General features: G+C 52.9%; 1 protein-coding gene and 1 long non-coding RNA gene across 2 annotated transcripts in view; one reads left to right on the forward strand and one right to left on the reverse strand.

The window, feature by feature from the left end:
- LOC311586196 overlaps positions 1–21,137 on the reverse strand; it is an 86,174-nt gene that overhangs the window by 58,354 nt on the left and 6,683 nt on the right. The gene's annotated exons all lie outside the window — the stretch shown is intronic.
- RPS6KA4 (ribosomal protein S6 kinase A4) lies at positions 320–12,654 on the forward strand. The gene is made up of 17 exons (XM_084773792.1): positions 320–479; positions 567–638; positions 1,295–1,513; positions 1,609–1,724; positions 2,862–2,969; positions 3,201–3,281; positions 3,362–3,465; positions 3,568–3,718; positions 6,660–6,824; positions 9,469–9,597; positions 9,790–9,923; positions 10,012–10,105; positions 10,413–10,586; positions 10,674–10,868; positions 11,113–11,272; positions 11,406–11,569; positions 11,744–12,654. Exons 1-17 carry the CDS (start codon positions 425–427, stop codon positions 11,942–11,944), a joined length of 2,322 nt encoding a protein of 773 aa, XP_084629918.1. The 5' UTR covers positions 320–424; the 3' UTR covers positions 11,945–12,654.

A 21,137-nucleotide genomic window follows, 5' to 3' on the forward strand; every position in this document is an offset into this window, starting at 1 on the left:
TCAAGAGGCTAAGAGTAGTAAAACAGCTGCCATGTGGGAGCGGAGCGAGGGCTCCATGAACCTGGGTGGGCAGCGTTCCCCAAGTCCTGGGATACAAACCTCTGGTGTCCTCCATATTCTGCTGGTGACTTGGATTGGAGGCTTACTCTAGGGGTGGCCAGGTATCATCCACGGGGCCTGCATGGCTCTCACCAGTCCCGGGCCTGGGAGACCCTGCCATCGCCTCTGGCTGCCCACCGGCATCCCGGTTCTGTCACGTTCCAGCCGCCTGACTAAGGCCGCGCGGGGCGGGGAGCCGGGAGGCGGTGCCGGCGCCTGCTCGGCCCCGGAGGCGGCACCAGGAAGCACCCGCCCCGGCCGGAGCCGCCATGTAACCGGCGCCGCCCGGAGCCCCAGCCGCGCGGGCCCCAGCGACCCGCCCGCCATGGGAGACGAGGATGAAGACGAGAGTTGTGCGGTGGAGCTGCAGATCACGGAAGGTGGGTGCGGGATCCCGATGCGGCTGCCCTGGGCGGGTGGCAAGAGTCAGCGACCCGCTGGACTCATTCGCCCCCCTGTGCCCGCAGCCAACCTGACGGGGCACGAAGAGAAGGTGAGCGTGGAGAACTTCGCGCTGCTCAAGGTGCTGGGCACAGGAGGTGAGAAACTGCTTTCACTGGGCTAGTGCCCCTGGCATGGTGTTTTGGGCCTTCTGTCCGCTCACTCGCCTGGGCCTGGGCCTGGGCCTGGCTGATGGAGAGGTACCCCCACCCTTTCCCGGTATAGCTCCCCTTGCACGCCCCGCCCTACCGTATCAGGGTTTTATACCCACTTGTAGGGCGTCCGCGTTGACATGACTCCTCTTTGCAAAGTCCTGAGCGTGCGTGAATCCCCCTGCCGCGATTTCCTAGTCTCTTTGGGGGTTTGGCTCTCTCCCAAAAGCTTTGCATAGCTTCTCCCATTCTCCCCTTGCGAGCCTCACTCTTGTATTTTGCAAATTCTCGAGTCCGGGTTTGCACACCCCTCCGCTGTCTGGAAGCGCGCCTCTGCCTCGGGTGCCAGCGTTTTCATCCTTTCTCGGCACTGATCATTCTTGGTTTGCACGCGCCCCGCCTCCTTCCCGCCCCTCAGGTCTTCTGGAGTTGCAAGCTCCCCTGCACTTTGCTTCTCAGGCTTAGCTGAACACCCTCCAGGGAGATGTTCACCCTAGAAGGCTCTGTCAGCCTTTTGCAGCCCTGCACTCCTCTTCCCACCAGTCTGCACCGCCCTCGCACTTACAGCCCACCTTCCATTCGCTTGCTTGCTGCTCCCACAGCGTATGGGAAGGTGTTCCTGGTGCGGAAGACGGGTGGGCACGATGCGGGCAAGCTGTATGCCATGAAGGTGCTACGCAAGGCGGCGTTGGTGCAGCGCGCCAAGACCCAGGAGCATACTCGCACCGAACGCTCAGTGCTGGAGCTGGTACGCCAGGCACCCTTCCTGGTCACACTGCACTACGCCTTCCAGACGGATGCCAAGCTGCACCTCATCCTGGGTGAGGGCCTTTCCCATGCCGGCTTTGGAGGGGGATGGGAGCTAAGTTAGGCTACCTTATAGGCGAGCATCTCAACCTCTCTCCTGCACCCCCAGACTATGTGAGCGGTGGTGAGATGTTCACCCACCTATACCAGCGTCAGTACTTCAAGGAGGCTGAGGTGCGAGTGTACGGGGGTGAGATTGTGCTGGCCCTGGACCATCTCCACAAGGTAAGGGAAGGCCCTGGCTTTTGGCTGCTCTCTGGGCACTGCCCTGGGCCTAATGAGGGGCTTCCTGTGGGACCTTAGTGGGGACCTTGAAAGAGCCTTGGCTTCTGGGCATGAAATAGCACCATCTGGAAGGGTCTCCTACTCCAGAGCCTTCTGGAAGGGGCTTTCCTCCAACAGGAACTTAGGCATACCTTCACCGACTTCCTCAAGTGGTGACCTCAGACCTCAGTTCCCAAGGCCTCTGAAATGGGGCTTTTTGGTCACACCACTACTCTTGGAGACTTTGGGGTCTGTGCGGCAGGGCCTTCCTGCTTTATACCCTCAGTGGCTTGTTTCTATTTATTTATTTATTTATTTATTTATTTATTTATTTATTGCGTGAATGTGTGATGTGTGTAGGTGCATATGTGTCACAGCATGTATGTAGGTCAGATTCTGTAATGTTAACTACCTCCTTCCTCCTTTACATGGGTTCCGGGGATCAAACTCAGGCTGTCAGGCTTTCCAGGCAAGCACTTTATCTGCTGAGCCACCTCAATGGCACCTTGTTTAAGTGGCCCCCCTAGCCCTGAGACCCCCTCCCCACCATCTCATGTAGCCCAAGCTGGCCTTGAAATCCCTATGTAGTCAAGAATGACCCTGAACTTCTGACCCTGATGCCCCTGTCTCTGTAGTACTGAGATTACAGGCGTGTGTCACCATGCCCACTTTTATGTGGTGCTGGGGATCCAACCCGGGGCCTTATGTTAGGCAAGCGCTCCACTAACCGGTCACAGCCAGCCTCAGCCCTTACTTCTTTTTCTCTTTTCTTTCTTCCTTCCTTTTGTTTTTGTTTTTGTTTTTTTGGCCTTAGCGAGGATCTTATTCTTGTGATAATCGCTGACTAGCCTAGGCTGGCCTCCTGCCATAGCCTCCTGGGTACTAACTAGGATGACAGGCATGAACTCACATGCCTGGACCCAGTGGCTTTTCATATCTAATAGCTAGCTCTGCCCAGGCTTCATCCTGCCTTGGAGATCACCCTGCAGGCTAAAGATTTTCAGGGCACCTTCTTTATCCCCAGTGGGGTTCCGAAGGGCTGTGGCTGGGTAGGGGCATCTAGCAGCCGGCACTCAGTGCCCCATTTGCTCCCACCAGCTGGGCATCATCTACCGTGACCTGAAGCTGGAGAACGTCTTACTTGACACGGAAGGTCACATCGTCCTTACAGACTTTGGGCTGAGCAAGGAGTTCCTGACAGAGGAGGTGGGTGGATGGCAAAGTTGGCCCCTGATGCTCCCAGCCAAGCCTTTGTCCGGCTCCCTCCATATCAGCACCCGGGGCAGGGCGGGGCTGCAGAGTGGATGGTACAAAGGTTCCCACTGTTTTTTCCCCCCAGCATCATCCACAGTTGAGCAAGTTCTGCTCTAAGCCTTTTAGGGCCTTTGGGGCAGGGGAGAGGTTAAGGCATCCAAATGGGTCCTCTCGGCTCCACAGAAAGAGCGGACCTTCTCCTTCTGTGGCACGATCGAGTACATGGCACCCGAGATCATCCGAAGCAAGTCTGGTCATGGCAAGGTGGGTTGTCCCGGTGAAGGGGGCAGGGGTGACGCCAAGCTCATGCGCATGAGGCCCTTCACTCAGCCTCTGCCCTATAGGCTGTGGACTGGTGGAGCCTGGGAATCCTGCTCTTCGAGCTGCTGACAGGGGCCTCGCCCTTCACACTGGAGGGAGAGAAGAACACTCAGGCCGAGGTGTCTCGGTAAGTTTACGGGTCCTGGAGGGAAGCGGAGGTTTAGCGGGCCTGCCTGGGTTGGGCTAGGAGGGGGCTTGCTGCCCCCTGACACCCCGCCCATCCTCCCAGACGGATCCTGAAGTGCTCCCCTCCCTTCCCCCTCCGGATTGGGCCTGTGGCACAGGACCTGCTACAGCGGCTGCTGTGCAAGGACCCGAAGAAGAGGTTGGGCGCAGGTCCCCAGGGTGCGCAGGAAGTCAAGAGTCACCCCTTTTTCCAGGTGAGGCTTCAACCTACGACCTCCCATAGCCTACGCCTGTGAAGGCTGGCCTGCAGCATGGGAGGCACACATGTATTGCCCCCTTTTCTGATGTTCCGCACGATACGGGGTCAAAGGGCAGAATGTGGAGACCCCCCACCGCCCTCAGGCCACTCTCACTGGGCAGCTCCCCGAGAACGCAGGAGCTGGCACGGAGCCTGAGCCTTCTCACTAGACCCCACTGCGGGCGGGCGGGCGTTTTCCTAGTGCTGCCTTCTTCTGTTTGCTTTAGGCATCAGTCTGATGCAGCATTTGCAGGTGTTCCCTGGGGCCAGGGGCTCTCCAGCCTGGGGAGGGCCTCTTGGGTTACGCTCAGACCAGGTCTGCAAGGCCCTAAAGCAGAGGTATAGGCAGGAGTGGAACTCAGGGTGCAGCTGAACAGGGTCTACTTCCTTCAGGGGATTTCTGGAACACCCCCAAGCTCAGACTGGGTGCTGGCAGAGGGCTCCCCCGTCATTCTGCAGGAGCCTCAAAATATCTGAAGCATGCCACTTGGAACTGGGGTCCCCTCCCTTCTGCCCTTTCTTTGGAGAAGCTCTTTGGAGGTTGCTGCACATGCACACTTACCTGGAACCACACTCATACAACCAAGTGTGTGTCCGAGCACGAGTGTGCGTGCGCACATGCATACATGCATGTATGCATACATACATATGTGTACAGACAGTGGGGGTGGTGGTGAGGAAGAGCTTCTCCTCACATGAAAGAAGTCCACACTGGGCTGTCTTTGAGAGTCCAAGCTCTTTTATATTATTATTTATTTTTGGTTCCTCCATATTTAGCATATGTCACTCATTCCTGGGGTTGCTTTGTGACTCCACGGGACTGTTGAAGCTCTTGCTACCTAGGCTGCTTCCCAGGCAAGAAGCAGGGGGAGGAAGGGCAGGGAGGGCTTTTACCAGCTACTCACCTTCCCTTCATCGCACTTTCCTGGGCTCCACCTGACAGTATTTGCTTGCAAGCTACTGGGCACAACCAGCTACCAGGAAGTGTTTGTAAAATGGCGCATCTTGGTTGTATTGGGATTATGTTGTTAAAAACAGACAGGGAAATGGGTGCTAGCAGAAGGCTAGTTACTTGTGTTATGTTAGCGCTAACATACATAAAAGGGCAGGTGCTCACTCCCAGAAGCTGAGACAGGGTTTCTCTGTGTTAGCCTTGGCTGTCCTATACTCACTTTGTAGACCAGGCTGGCCTGGAACCCACAGCGATCCACCTGCCTCTGCCTCCCTAGTGCTGGGATTAAAGGCGTGCGCCACCACGCCCAGTGAAAAGTGTTTCTTTATTTAGGAATATTTATATATTTGTATTTGTCTGTGCGCCATGTGTGAGCAGTGTCTGTGGAGACCAGAGCAAAGCATCCGGCTAGAGTTACAGACCACGAGCTGCTGGCAGGCTGCTGAGAACTGAGCCTGGATCCTCTGGAAGAGCAGCAGTCAGTGCTCTTACTCCCTGAGCTCCAGGCCCAGCTTGTTTGTGTCACTTCCTTTACAGGTTCAGGAGCTGACAGTGTGGCAAGTGGGAGCTCTGTAAGGGGAAAAAGGAGGGAACGGGGCAGGCAGGCTGCCTACTCCAGTGTCGGCACCTTCGCTCTTGAGGAGTGGCCCAGTGAGGGTAGCCTGAGGAGACTGGGGCCTCCGTATCCTGCCCTCCGACTGTTCACTGAATGTTATGTCAGAAACAGATGGGTTCATTTGCATCTCTCCATAGCGTCAGAGTGACAATAAATTCATAAGCGGCATCAGTTTGACTGGCTCACGTCTACCAGGTAATCCAGTGTCACTTGGTAACTAGCTGTTGGCAGCCACAGGTTCTTTTTTTTTTTTTTTTTTCTTTGAGACAGGGTCTTTCTGTGTAGTCTTGGCTGTTCTGGACTTGCTCTGTAGACCAGGTTGGCCTTGAACTCACATTGATCTGCCTCCTGAGTTCTGGGAATAAAGGCACGAGCCATCATGCCCAGGGCCACAGGTTCTTTTATTCCAATCTTTTTATTTATTTTATTTTATTTTTTTGCGCTGGGTATGATGGTTTGTGTCTTTAGTCTTAGCATTTGGGAGGCCGAGGAGGACAGATCTCCATGAGTTCAAAGCCAACCTGGTCTACACAGTGAGTTCTGGGACAGCCAGGGCTATAAAGAGAGGCCTTGTCTCAAGAAACCAAAAGCCAGGACAAGCGAGTGGAGGTCAGAGGGCAACTTGTAGGAACCGGTTTTCTCCTAACACTATGTGTGTTCCTGGGAGTGAGCTCAGGGTGTCAGGCTTGGTGGCAAGAGCCTTTATCTAGGGAGCTGTCTCATCGAAATTATGAATGTGAATTCTCCAATTGTTGGTCCACATGCCGTGTGGTGTGATGGTTTGGTCTTCTGATCCTTCTTTTCATAGTCCTGGGCGAAGGGCCTCTTTTCCAGGCGACACGTGACATGCCCTGTGTCTGATGTTCCTGACGTCCACCAGGGTCTCAGACTCCCTGTGTAGCTGAGGATGACGCCCTGCCCCCATCTCCCAAGGTTTAGGGTCGCAGGGGTGCCCACGTTACATATTCTGAGGACTAGACTAAGAAGGGCTCTGGGCACACACAGAGAAGCGCTCTTCCACCCGAGATCTGCCCCCAGCTCATGGCTTGGTATATTCCCAGGTGTCCTTAAATATTAGATACAAATATTTATGAGCTTGTGCCTCTGGCTGTGCTGGCAGATGGCAGTTCTTTGCTTGTAGAAACGAGATGTAACGTCGTTCCTTTCTCAGCAGCTAGACTCAAAATGGAGTAACTCAGGTCAGGCCCGGGTCACTATGCAGCGGTTGTTCAAGGCTAGGCACAGCCTCAAAGGCCCTTCTCCGTGTAGCTGAGGAAGCAGAATGGATCAACCTGTTCTCACCTGTCACTCCTGCTCTTTCCTCCCCAGGGTCTGGATTGGGCTGCTCTGGCTGCCAGGAAGATCCCAGCCCCGTTTCGGCCGCAGATCCGCTCAGAGCTGGATGTGGGGAATTTCGCGGAGGAATTCACTCGGCTGGAGCCTGTCTACTCGCCTGCTGGCAGCCCTCCACCTGGGGACCCTAGGATCTTTCAGGTGAGTGGGAAGCCACCAGACCCCAGATGGAGGATATAGAGGATGTGCTGCCCAGGTCACTGCATAGACCCCGGGGACTTGTCCACTTCCTAGGGGTGCCTGAGGCTGTCAGTTGAAAGCCCCAATAGCTGTGTTTGATGGCTTTGCATTTCACGTTAACATCTGCTCGCCCTTTTAAAACTTTTATTCATTTATCGTGTATTTATTTGTCTGCTTATACGTTTATATACAATAAGCATGCCTGGTGCCCAAGGAGGCCAGAAGAGGGGGCTCAGATCCCTTGGGACTGGGTTACAGACAGTTGTGAGCTACCATGCTGGTGCTAGGACTCAAACTCAGGTCCACTGGAAGAGCAGCCAGGGCTTTTAACTGCTGAGCCATCTCTCCAGCCCTTGTTCCCCTTTATATACTGGGGATTAGAATAGGGCCTTACGTGTGCTAAGAAGTGTTCTGCCACTGAGCCATTCCACTAGCCCCTTTTTGCTATTTATTTTGTGATATGGTCTTGAGGAGTTGCCCAGGCTGGCCTTGAACTTTCTACTTTACTGCCTCAGTCTCCCAAGTAGGTGAATATAGGCCTGTGCCTCCAGGCCAGGCTTTTCCTTTCCTTTCATCCCACCATTTCATTGTTATGTATAAATATTCCTTTATGGCCTAGCAAGATTACTCAGTGGTTAAAAGCGCTGGCATGCCTTTAATCCCAGCAGAGGCAGGCAGATCGCTGTGAGTTCGAGGCCAGCCTGGTCTACAAAGTAAGTCCAGGACAGCCACGGCTAACACAGAGAGACCCTGTCTTGAAAAACCAAAACCAAAAAAGAGCAGTGGCTGCTCTTGAACATGACAGGAGTTCAATTCCCAACACCCACAGGTAGTGCACAACCATTGCAACTCTAGTGCTAGGGGATCTGACGCCCTCTTCTGGCCTCTGTGGGCACTGCACATGTGGTCCACAGACGTGCATGCCTGCAGGTGAAACACCCACACATACAGAATAAATAAATTTTAAAATGTTGCCTTCAATTATTAAGGGCTGAGGATGCATCTCAGTTGGCAGAGAGCATGCTCTGCATATGTGAAGCTTGGGTTCAGTCCCAGCACTGCATAAACCAGACTGATGCTGCCACCTGTAACCCAGTACTCAGGAACTAGAGGCAAGAGGACCAGGAGTTCAGGGTCATCCTTTGTTACATACGGGGTTTGAGGGCAGCCTGGGATACGTGAGACTCTTGCTACATAGGCACTCAGGGGAGAGATGCTATGGTTACACCACAGCTCTACCTCGGGGCTGAATGACAAGGCTTGCCTTGGCTCGGCATCCAGGGTAATGTAGTCCAGTGTCCGCTGCTGGCCGTTGCTCCAGACAGTGCCCCTGTACTTTCCAGAGGCTCCCAGGCACACCTCTGTACTTTCCCTGCCCCAGAGTAGACACCTGGCAAGCTCCCCATTGGTCAAAGCACCTGGCTTCCTGGGATCTCTATTCCTCAGCACTGCCCTTGAGCTTAGCACCTACTGCTGAGCGGTTTGTCATGAAGGGTCGGTCTGAAGACCCTAGGGACTGGAATTAATTCCTTTGTCCCCCAGGCCTAGGGCTCAGGCCCAGCCTGTAGAATGTAGTTTAAACATAATAAATAAAGTTAGATCAATACTGAGTATGATGGATCCAGCCACTTATGATGGTATTACACTGGTAATCCTGGCACTCAGAGAGCCGAGGCAGGAGGATTGAGAATTTGAAGCCAACAGAGTGAGACTCTGTGTTGAGCGTCGATAATGTAATCTAGGCATGGGGGGGGGGGAATGGAGTCTGCTTTAAAGAAACCAGTAGTGCCACATGGTAATGTACACCTGTAATCTCAGTGTTGGGAAACTGAGGGAGGAGGACAGCTGTGAGTTTGAGGCCAGCCTGGGCTACATAGTGAGTACCAGGCCTACCAAGACGACATAACATGACCCTATCTCAAAACAAAGCAAAGACCGAGCATGGTGGCCCTGATCTTTAATCCCAGGAGGTGGAGCCAGGTGGGGGGGTCTCTGTGAGTTCTGACCAGCCTGTTCTACAGAGTGAGACCTTGACTCAAAACAAATAAACAAACTCAAGACAACAACAATTAAACAAGGGATAAACAAAATAATAAGAAAAACAAAACTCTGAAATTGTCAGGACATGGGTCTATGTGAAAGGCAAAGACTGACTTTCTATCCTCTTTGCCTTCCCTCTGCGGGCCCCCTGCAGAGGAGGCCAATGTCTGGTATGAAAGGGTAGATAGAGAGTTGTCGTCCCCCCACCCCCACCCCACCCCCACCATTAGCAGATATTGCTGAACTACTTTAAGCTAAGTGTGTCTGGCAATAGGTACAGCCCTTGTGTACAGTCCTGGGCCACTAGTCTGTGCTAGGTACTTTGGGGGTAGAAGATTGTCATTGTGATGAGAAAAGTGGGGGTGTCACACACTAGGAGGGTAGACATGGCCCTAAGTGGTTATACATCAAGGCGAAACAAGATGTGTCCACATAGGCTGTGTGCGCCCAGATGTAAGAGTACCCCTAGCTGCCCCGTTGCGGATGAACTCACCCCTCAGCAGCACTGGCTTGCACAGCAGCCCTCACGAGCACCCGCTCCAGACACTGACACTCCTGCTTGCAGGGCTACTCCTTCGTGGCACCATCCGTCCTCTTCGACCACAACAACGCAGTGATGACGGATGTGCTAGAGGCACCTGGTGCTGGATACAGGCCTGGCAGGGCAGCAGTTGCCAGGAGTGCCATGATGCAGGTGGGCTGGCCTGAGGTGGCGGTGGTATTGGCGCCTTTTTTTTTTTTTTTTTGAGTCCTCGGGTTTGAGGGGGGCGCTCTGGACAGGTTCCACCGGCTTAGCTGTTCGTAGTGTAACTTGGGTGGAGGTGGTCGGCCGTGACGTGGCCACCCAGATCCAGGGTGAGCATCTAACAGCCTCCTTTGCCTCCAGGACTCACCCTTCTTCCAGCAGTATGAGTTGGACCTTCGAGAGCCCGCGCTGGGCCAGGGCAGCTTCTCCGTGTGTCGGCGATGTCGTCAGCGCCAGAGCGGCCAGGAATTTGCTGTCAAGATTCTCAGCCGCAGGTGGGAGCCCGCTGGAGGCCGAGCCCTCAGAGAGGCCTGGGGTAAAGGGCCCAGTAGGCTGCTGTAACCCCTCCTGCCTTGTCCCCAGGCTGGAGGAGAACACGCAGCGCGAGGTGGCCGCCCTTCGCCTGTGCCAGCCACACCCCAACGTGGTGAATCTGCATGAGGTGCTCCATGATCAGGTGACCGGCGCTTGTTAGGGGCAGCCTATGGCGTGGGGGGGGGGGAGGGGAAGGAGGGAAGAAGAAGACCCCAGAAGGGGGATCTGAGGGGCATAGGGCCTGAGGTCTGCGGGACACTGCTGAGGATGGAGGCTCAGAAGGCGGGGCTAAGGAGACGGGGTTAAATCTTGGATTTAAAAAGGTACTAAGAAGCAGTTAGGGTTTTGTTTTTTTGGAGGGGGGAGGGGTTGTCCAGGAGTGGAATATGGGGACTCCCGAGATACCTGGGCCGGCAGGTAGTGGCAGTGATCCGCCGCGCCCTCCGCAGTTGCATACTTACCTAGTCTTGGAGTTGCTGCGGGGCGGGGAGCTGCTGGAGCGCATCCGCAAGAAGCGGCTCTTCAGCGAGTCGGAGGCCAGCCAGATCCTCCGGAGCCTGGTGTCTGCTGTGAGCTTCATGCACGAGGAGGCAGGCGTGGTGCACCGCGACCTGAAGCCGGAGGTGGGTGCGGGATCCGGGCGGTGGCCAGGACCGACTGGCACCTGAGCCAGGCCCTGCCTCTGACTGTCTCCCACTTCCCTCCTGTAGAACATCTTATACGCGGACGACACGCCTGGGGCCCCAGTGAAGATCATCGACTTCGGGTTCGCAAGGTTACGGCCGCAGAGCCCAGCGGGGCCCATGCAGACGCCTTGCTTCACGCTGCAGTACGCGGCCCCTGAGCTGCTGGCACAGCAGGGCTACGACGAGTCCTGCGATCTTTGGAGCCTGGGTGTCATTCTGGTAAGGTTCTCTGAGGAGCCCGGGGTTAGTCTTCCTGAGGGGCACAGGGGACTAGGCGGTTTAGTGGGAGTAGCCGTGTCTTTGAGGTCCGGATGCAAAGCAAGATCTCTGTGATACCGGATTGAGGGCCCATCCCTCTTGGGTCCCTGTAGTGGAGAAGGCAGTGGCGCAGTGGGTGGGTGAGGATGCCTTGCAGAGGATGCCTTGCAGTCTGGACCGGTCTCACTCCTTCATCTCCTCCTAGTACATGATGCTGTCGGGGCAGGTTCCCTTCCAAGGGGCCTCCGGCCAAGGCGGCCAGAGCCAGGCAGCTGAGATCATGTGCAAGATCCGTGAAGGGCGCTTCTCACTGGATGGGGAAGCCTGGCAGGGAGTGTCGGAGGAAGCCAAGGAGCTGGTCCGAGGTGCGGAGCTGGAGGACTTGGCGCGTGCTTAGGGAGGGGAGGCCATGGGATTATTTATGTGAGTCCCTGGATCAGGGACAGGTGCAGGAGCAGAGTGAGTCTTTCTTCCCAGCATGCCTCTCCTTATCACCAGGTCTACTGACAGTGGACCCAGCCAAGCGGCTGAAGCTGGAGGGGCTGCGAAGCAGCTCGTGGCTTCAAGACGGCAGCGCGCGCTCGTCGCCTCCGCTCCGGACGCCTGATGTGCTGGAGTCCTCCGGGCCAGCAGTGCGCTCAGGGGTCAACGCCACTTTTATGGTAAGGGGCGGGCCGCTGGTGGGCGGAGCCCTGTCTCTGATGGGTAAGGGGCTCTGACCTCTGGGCCTTGGAGGCATAAGGCCTGTAGATCTGGGCACTATAGAATGCGCCCCAAAGCGAGGATCAGGCCGCCAAATCAGACCGGGTTGGGACATTCACCCCCGCCTTTCCTAGGCGTTCAACCGAGGGAAGCGCGAGGGCTTCTTTCTGAAGAGCGTGGAGAATGCGCCTTTGGCCAAGCGGCGCAAGCAGAAGCTCCGGAGCGCGGCCGCCACCTGCCGTGCCTCTCCAGTGCCTGCTTCCTCGGGTCGGCTACCAGCCTCTGCCGCCAAGGGGACACCACGCCGAGCCAACGGCCCCTTGTCCCCCTCCTAGCTCCCGCCACTGTGACCCCCTTCCCCTTTGGAGCTGTGACCCGGGAGCCCGGTGCTGCCAGCGACTCCCACTCCGGTCCCCAGGAATTGCCCTCCCCTCCCCACAGAGCAGAGCAGAAGTATTTTTATAAGCAGAGATTTTTTTAAAAAACGTCTTACCAGATTAGAGTTAGGGACGCAGGGAAGTTAAGTGTCCTGATCAGAGTGGGGCTGGGGCTCCTCCTACCCACTTGCTGCCTCATCAGGAGAGAAGGCCCCTCCCAGGGGGTACTCTGCTAAGGAAGGGCATCCTATCCCGCTCCTAAGTATGCACTTGCCATGGGAAAGAAACCAGGAGCCCCCGAGCCTGTGCTTTCCTGGGGCGTTGCCGCTGGGAGGGGATACCCATCAATATGTCACTTTATGGACCCTGTGCAATTATGTCCACCCAAGACTTACGTTGGGTATGAGAAAGAGAGAGAGACCCTGGGGACCTCTAGAGCATTTCTGAGATACATCACTTTTATGTCACTGGCTTCTCCCCTAGTGGGGCTAAAGAAGGAGATAGGGGTTCCCTGGGAGCCCCTCTCTCACTCACCCGTTCCTCATGGGCACAGCTGCTTCTGGCTGCAGGTAGAACCTTGAGGTTCTGGGCTGGCCATCCACTGTCACTGCCTCAGCCCCTCTAGGCTGTGCCTTTGACTTTAAAATAAAACTCCATCCAGTGCTGCATGTGGCACCTGTGGTTTGTGTTCATGGTGAGGGTGTCTGGAGCAGGGTGGGGGGAGTGGGGGAGGGACAGGTAGACCTTTGAGAGGATGTCAAGTAGGTAGCCTTAGCCCACTCCTGTCATCCCCAGCATTCTGGCAGGCAGAGACAGGTGGATCTCTGTGAGTTCCAAGCCATCCTGGTTTACAAAATGAGTCCAGGACAGCCAAGGCTATACAAAGAAACCCCGTGTCAGAAAAAAAAAAAAAAAAAGGTAGCCTTTAGCCTTTGCCACTTAGCTGTGTGTGTGGTGTGCACCTGTGTATGCAGGTAGTTTGGATGCTTATGCGTGTGTTTGTGTGTGGAGCCCTGAGATCCACATAGCTCATCTTTCCTCCATTGCTCTCCATCTTTAATTAATTAATTAATTTTGTAAAACAAGGTTTCTCTATGTATGCCCAGCTGTCCTGGAGCTTGATCTGTAGACCAGGCTGGCCTTGGACTTACAGAGATCTGCCTGTCTCTGCCTCCCCAGTGCTGGGGTTAAAGACGAATACTACGTGGCTAATGAAAAATATGCCCTGGCTGTCCTGGAACTCAATATGTAGATCAGGTTGGCCTCAAACTCATAGAAGTTCATCCGCCTCCTGTCCCCAAATGCCGGCGTTAAAGGCGGGCACCATCTTGCAGGGCCGCCGGCTTTATCTTCTGAGACAGTGTCTCTTATTGAACCTGGCTCCCATGCTGGATCCCAATTCACGTCTTCCTCCTCCCTCAGGCCCTCTACAGACTGCCTCATCGCGCACCATTCTGTGTCATTTGCATGTGTATGCATGTTTACATTAATGTCGGCGTACATATGACCAGGTGCACGCGGGCATTTGTGCGAGACCCCAGGTTGACGTCGGGAGACTTCCTCGAATACCCTCCATCTTACTCGCTGAATCCAGAGACTGCAGATAGGTTTGCTTCAGCCAGGCAGCTCACTCTAGAGAGCCCTACTTAGCCTCCTGGGCCTCGGTGCCCATCCCACATCGATGTGGAACCTGGGGATTGGTTTTGACTCAGCAAACCTCTTACTTCTTCCTCCACTCCCACCCTCCACCCATGTCAGTTTGCTTTTTGAGAACCAGTAGCTCAGGCGCTTCTGGAACTCACTAAGTAGTTGAGGATTACCTGGACCTGGAATGCCTTATTCACTCCTGCTTCTACGTCCTGAGTGTGTGCACCACCATGATCCTGCTTGGTGCTGTGTGCGTGCTAGGAAAACAATCAACCACCCCCTGGGCTTTAAATTTTTAAAATTAATTTTAATATTATTTATTTTATGTTTATTTATTTTTATTTTATATGGGTTTCACCTTTTTGTATGTCTGTGCACCACACGCATGCAGTGCCATCTGAAACCAGCAGAGGGTGCCAGATTCCCCCTGGAACTGGAGTTCTGAAACAGTTGTGAGCCACCATTTGGGTGCTGGGAATCAGAGCCAGGCCCTTTAGAAGAGCAGTGGATGCTCTTAAGCTCAGAGCTGTGTCTCCAGCCCTACTCCTGGGTTTTTGACATAAGCCAAGCTCATCTCAGGTAATGTATCTGTCTCAGAAGCTCTGGCCAGGTGTGTGGCTAGTAGGTACCTCCACCTGGATGCCTGGCAACGTGAGTGGAGTCCCCAGAGCTGCCAATGTCCAGGTGAAGCTAGGCAGGCCTTGGAGGCAGGACTGCTGGGGTGGGTGGTTGGTGTCCTCAGGGAATGCACCTCTAGGTGCTCAGCTTCGTCTTGTCATGGTGCTCTGGAAGGGTAGGGAGAGGTTCCTCAGAGGTGAGCTATCCTTAATTCTGAGTCCTGTGTCGCTGGTTGTTGACTGTGTGACGTGAGCAAGCCACCCAAAGGCCCAGGCTTCCCTGTCCATCAAGAAGAATAGCTTGGGCATCCATCAGCAGGTGCTGGGGTGTGGACACTCAGCCACTAAGTGTCACTGAGTTCTTCAGTGTGCAGGACCCTTCTTGAGCACTGCAAGTAGGAACCTCATTTAAGGTAGGAAAATGGTGCTGGACATAGACTAGTGAGTTTCAGGGCATCCAGGCCTATGTGGAGAGACACTGTACAGAGAGAGAGAGAGAGAGAGAGAGAGAGAGAGAGAGAGGGAAATGGGAACTGAGTGTAGTTGGTAGAATGCCAGGACAGCATAAAGCAGGTCTGGTGGCTCACGCCTGTAACCTCCACACTCAGCAGTTAACTCATTCTTGGTCATCTCTGGCTACATATTGAGTTCCAAGTGATCCTGGGCTTTAAAAACAAATAAAAGTAGGAAACTGACTCATTTCTTTAGGCATTCGCTGGCACACAGTATTGACACCCCCCCAAAAAACAAAACAAAACAAAAGCCCCCAAACCCTCCACAGGGGTAGAAGAGATGGCTCAGGGGTTAAGAGTGTAGGCTGTTCTACCGGAAGACCTGAGTTGGATTCCCACATGATGGCAACAATCCTCTGTAACGTCAGGAGTTCCAGGCGATCTGATGCCCTCTTCTGGCCTCTGTGGGCCCCAGGGAGGCACATGGTGTACAGACAACTCATGCAGGCAAAACATTCACCCACTTAAAAAATAAAAATAAGTCAAGTCTAAAAATGTTGGCCGGCTGGTGAGATGGTTTGGTTGGCAAGGGTGGCTGCTAGGCCCAACAACGTGGGTTCCATCCCCAGGACACACAAGTTGGAGGGAGAAAACCAACTCTCTCAAGTTGTCTTCTGGTCTCCATAGGTATGCACCATGGTAATGTGTGTGCATGCACACAAATTCTTGTGTCATTCCAGGTTACTCAAACAAATAACCGGACAGTAAGGCTTCATATTAATTGATTATTGCAATCAGAAAATACAAGGGAGAAGAAAGTGAAGTCACTCAGCATAACTCTCCACAGATAGTCTTCATATATGTACACACACACATACACATACACACGCACTCATGTACTCGCGGTGTTTTTGAGATAGGGTCTCCCCGTGTAGTCTTGGCTGTTCTGGAATTCACTATGTAGACCAGGATGGCCTTGAACTCACAGAGATTCAACTCCTCTGCCCCCAGAGTGCTGGGATTAAAGGTGCACACCACCATTGCCTGGCATTTTTGTTTTAGATTTTTCTTAGTAGTCTGAAGCAGGCACTGCCGCATTTTCCTTTTGCTTTTGAGGAAGGGTCCTACATAGCCCAGGTTGGCCTATTAACACCACCCAAAGATGATCTTGAATCTTTTTTGTTTTTTTGTAGTTTTGTTTGTTTTTCAAAACAGAGTCTCTCTGTGTAGCCTTGGCTATCCTGGACTCTCTTTTGTAGACCAGGCTGGCCTCGAACTCACAGTGATCTGCCTGCCTCTGCCTCCCGAGTTTTGGGATTAAAGGCGTGCACCACTGCGCCTGGCAATCTTGGATTCTTGATTCTTCTGCCTCCACCTCTTAAGTATTGTGGATACAAGCATGTGCCGAGCCAGGGGTGGAAAACACAGCTTAATGCATCCTAGGCAAGGCAGGCACTCTTATAACTGATCCACCTCCTGTTGGAGGATGTTTCTGTGCACGGTGTATTCAAATGCTGATTTCTGTACTCAGAGATCTGGTTGCAGTCCAGAGTTTGATATTTTGGTATTGTTATTATTATGAAGCATCTCCTGACTCAGTATTTTGTAAAACGTAATTCTCCATCACTGTCTGATTGGTCAAATAAAGAGCTGAATGACCAATAGCTGGGCTGGAGAAAAAAGGTGGGACTTCTGGGCCCAGAGAGAGGGTCTCGGGTGGGGACTGGAAAAATTCTCCATCCATACATGGATGAAGAAGGAAGGTGCCAGGTAACAGGTCATGTGACTGGGAAGTAGGCCAGGGCAATATTGTCAAGTTAGGATAGCTGAGTATTTGCCAAGCTATACAGCCTGAGGCACTTAATAAATATAAAGGCCTTTGTGTCATTATTCAGAGCAAGAGTGGGCATAGAAAAACACATCCACAGGCTGGCCCCCGTTTTTCTTTATGGATATGAATTGAATTTTAATTGGAATGACATCACTATGTATCTAGATGCTCATAGCATGCCTCAAAGGCAGAGGCTGGTGGTGACTATAGCCACAGGCGCCCCTTCCCGCCATTTATGTAGTTTCTCTTTTGGCTGCCAGGACACTTTTCAGTTCCCTGCTGTTCTGAGGATGCTGCAGAGTTCTGGTGCAGCACGTGAGGAGCCCGAGCTGGTTCCCAGCCCTGGTAAACTGGGCACAGTGAACCTTGTAATTCCAGGACTTGGGAGGTTTAGCGTCGACTTTCTCGACCCACCATGACACAGAGACTTATATTTACTTATGAAAGCTTAGGCTTCTTCCCTACTAGCTTGTATAATTTAATTAATCCGTTCATTCTAGCCACGTTTGCCAGGTGGCCCGTTACCTCTCCTCAGTCCCTGTGTGCCTTACTTCCTCCGGGTCTAGCTGCTGAAGCTCACACTTCTCAGTCCCTCCCACAGCTCCGATCTCCACCCGGGAAGTCCCGCATTTCCTCTCCTGCCTAGCTATAGGCTGTCAGTGCTCTATTAAAGCACTCAGAAGGTGAGGGAAGTGTGTTTACAAAACACTGAGACCGGTGGTGCATGCCTTTAATCGCCTTTAATCCCAGCACTCCGGAGGCAGAGGCAGGTGGATTGCTGTGAGTTCGAGGCCAGCCTGGTCTACAAAAGTGAGTTCAGGATAGCTAAGGCTACATAAAGAAATCCTGTCTCAAAAATAAAAAAATAAATAAAAATAACAATACGAAAGTCCAGGGACAGTACTCAGCTCTCTGCTGCAACAAAAGTCAACATTTGACTCGTACAAAGACAACCTTTATGCAGTGCACTAAGAGATTATCCTAGCAGAGGTGGAGGCAGGGGGATCAGGAATTCAAAGGCCATCCTTTGAACATAGTGCACTCAAGGCTATAGAGACCCTATCTCCCCTCAAAAAGAGAGACAGAGACAGAGATAGAGACACACAGAGACACAGCAAGAAAGACAGAGAGACACAGAGAGAAGAAGAAGAAGAAGAAGAAGAAGAAGAAGAAGAAGAAGAAGAAGAAGAAGAAGAAGAAGAAGAAGATAGTGAGACTCTGTTGTCCACTGATCCAGTCCCCGATGCCCTCACTGGGTGGCATTCCAGAAATTGCTGGCTGCAGCCAAAACCTTGGCTCTTCCCTTCTAGAGTGTGGTGGGTGGGGTGTGGGGGGCCATGAACCAGACAGGAGGTCCCACATGTGACCCCTCCTCTGCTGGATGGGCTGGGGTGAGCATGCTTTAGGAATAAGTGCATGGCTCTAGAGGCAACAGCAGGTATCCAGGCTGTGGGCCTGCACTGAGGCCTGCAGGTGGGCACACACCTGGTCCTGCAGCTGGGCACACACCTGGTCCTGCAGAGTGGCTCAAGCCCCAGCCTTGCCCCTCCTGCTCCTGCTGTTACTGCTCATTTGGTTCTGAGAGCCTCGACTGGAAGTGAGGACAGACACCCCCCACCTCCACCTTGGGTGTGGATTGGAATCTAAGGGTGAGCCCTGTAGGAATTTCCTCCAAAGAAGGAAGGAAAAATAAAATCCCAGGAGTTCAAAAAAAAAAAAAAAAAATCAAAGGATAGGCTCAGGTTCCTAAGGTATGGTTCTTGCTTTTTATTTATCTTTTATTATTATATTTTAAATTTTGAATCAGAGTTTCCATATGTAGCTCTAGCTGTCCTAGAACTCACTCTCTAGACCAGGCTGGTCTCGAGCTCACAGCGATCCACCTGCCTCTGTCTCTCAAGTGCTGGGATTAAAGGTGTGCACCAGGCAGATTGCTGTGAGTTCGAGGCCAGCCTGATCTACAAAGCAAGTCCAGGACAGCCAAGGCTAACACAGAGAGACCCTGTCTTGAAAAACCAAAAACCAAAACAAACAAACAAACAAACAAACAAACAAAAAGGTAGAAAAGAAAAGAAAAGAAAAAAGAAAGGTGTAAGATGTGCACCACTGCTGTGTGACAAAACTTTTCCTGTGGAGACTCAACATGCACATGTCTACTCAACCCAGATAGGAAACCCACAGCAGACTAAAATACGGATACCAGCAGAGTCCAAGTTGGCGTACCAATGGGTTTTATTGGGGTTACTTATAGGAATGTGGGTGAGGGGTTCCAGGAGCAGAAATGACTCAAAGACAGCTGTGTCACCAAGGCCCACCCCAACATGGGTGACAGCTCACAAAAACTAGGAACCTGGAGCTCACTACACATCCTGCAGGCAGCTCAGCAGGTTGGGGAGGGTCCTTTCCAGGTGCCTCAGTTGGTCTAAACCTCCTCTAGGCAGCTTGGCTGTTTTTGCTTCTTCCAGGCCGATGGTCGGGTCTCAGAATCCTCTTTGCAGCTTGGCTCTGCTCTTCTGAGAGGCACTCTTGGCTTGTATTGCATACTCTGGCAGGAAGAGTCCTGGCAAATTTGGTCAGTTTCAAGGACTTCCTATTTTGAGTTGTTTACCTTCCTGCTTAAGGAGTTTCAGTCTTGGAACTGTTTGGCCCAGCTCTCTTTATTATGTTATGTTGTTTTGTTTGTTTGTTTAAATGAAAAAAAAAAAAAAGATTAGGCCTAGCCTAACAGGCCTTTAATCTCAGTACTCAAGAGACGGAAGATCTCTGTGAGGTTGAGGACTATTTAAAGAACCCCTGTGCAGTGTTTTGGAAGAGAGTGGTGCCCCCCAAATCCATGTATTTGAATGCTTGCACTACCGTTGGTGGAACCTTTTGGGAGGGATCAGAAGGTGTGGCCTTGTTGGGGAAGATGGGTCCCTAGGCTGGGCTCTGAAGCTTCTAAACCCCAGGCCAGGCCCAGGCTCTCTCTGCTTTCTACCTTTTGATGGGAGTGTAAGTTCTCAGGACTGCTCCAGCGCCGAGCCTTCCTGCCTGCTGTCACGCTTCCTGGTGATGCACAGCAACTGTAAACCCCCAACTGAATGCTTTCTTTCCTAAGCTGCCTTGGCCATGGTGGCTCTTCATAGCAACACCATGTCTCAAGCCTCCACCTCCAAATTAAAATCTTGTTTTACATGTATGGATGTTTTGCCTGCCTGTCAGTGCACCACACGCATGTAGTGCCCATGGAGGCCAGAAGAAGGCATCGAGTCACCCAGAATTGGAGTTACAGATGGTTGATAGCCACTGTGTGGCTATTGGGGATTGAACTCACGACCTCTGGAAGAGCACCCAGTGCTCTGAACAGCTGAGCCACCTCTCTAGCTGCTCCTAACCCTCCCCTCCTTCTCTAACAAACAGGGTGTGGTAGTTCAAATAAGATGTCCTGCATAATCCTGGACGTTTGAACACTTGGTCACCTACTTGGTAGTGATGCTTGGGGGATGTCCCTGCTAAACAAAATCTGTCACCGGAGGTGGGCTTTGAGAAAAATTCTCACCATTCCCAATTCAGGCTCTGCTTTCCCTCTGCCATCATGGGTTCTGACCCTCTGGAGCCACAACCCATATAAATATTTTCTTCTATAAGTTGCCTTGGTCATGGTGTTTTATCATAGCAATAAAAAAGTAACTATGAGACAGGGTCTCACTGTGTAGCCCTGGCTGTCCTGAAACTCACTGTGTAGACCAGGGCTGGCTTCTCACTCACAGAGATCTGCCTGCCTCTGCCTCCCGAGTGCTAGGATTAAAGATGTGAGCCTCCACGCCTACCTTTATTTTTTATTTTTAATGAAGCGCCTGTCTGTCTGTCTGTCTGTCTGCCTGTGTCTTTATGTGTAGGTAAGTGCACATGAACAGTATGCACTCTTAACTGCTGAGCCATCTTCATCCCTGAATCCTGCTTTTGTGTCAGCCAAGCTGGTGTCCCTCTTTCTTATGTAGGGCCCTTAGGAGCAACCCATGGATGTCCTGGTGGGAGGGTAACAGCACCTGTGTCGTTGAATACACCCTGGCACGTCATTTCTGTTTCTAGGTTCCCACCAGTGCCAGGCTGGAGGGGGAGGACTACACTGGGGGTTCTCATGGCTCAGCTCTGTGACTGCAGACATGAGCTGCTGGGAAGGGCCTGGAGCTACTGGGAGAGAGCACACACCGGGGCCCAGTGGGAGCCTGACGTGCTGAGAGAAGAAAGCGCACCCGTGTGTGTGTGTGTGTGTGTGTGTGTGTGTGTGTGTGTGTGTTGTCAGTGAGTACGAGTTTTGACTGTGTGGGGAGCCCCAGGCACGTAGGCCACAGGTGCCTGGCTGGCTCTATGACAAACATCCCGTAGAGCTGTTACCAACAGCCCTGAACAGGGAAGGAGGAGGAGGAGGATGGCCGTGTGGGGCTTGACTCTTCATGATGGCTGCAGATGCCAGGCTGCTGTTCTTGGCTCCTTCTTCTCCCTGCCTCCCAGGCGGACCACCCTCATCTCTTGTGAAACTTGGGGCAGTGGGAAAGTGGCTTGGGGTTTTCTGGGTTGAAGGGAATAGGGCAGGATGAGGGAGGGGCTCCATCTTGGGCCAC

This window comes from Acomys minous (assembly GCF_964271855.1).
Source record: "Acomys minous genome assembly, chromosome: 2".
NCBI classification, from domain to species: Eukaryota; Metazoa; Chordata; class Mammalia; order Rodentia; family Muridae; genus Acomys; species Acomys minous.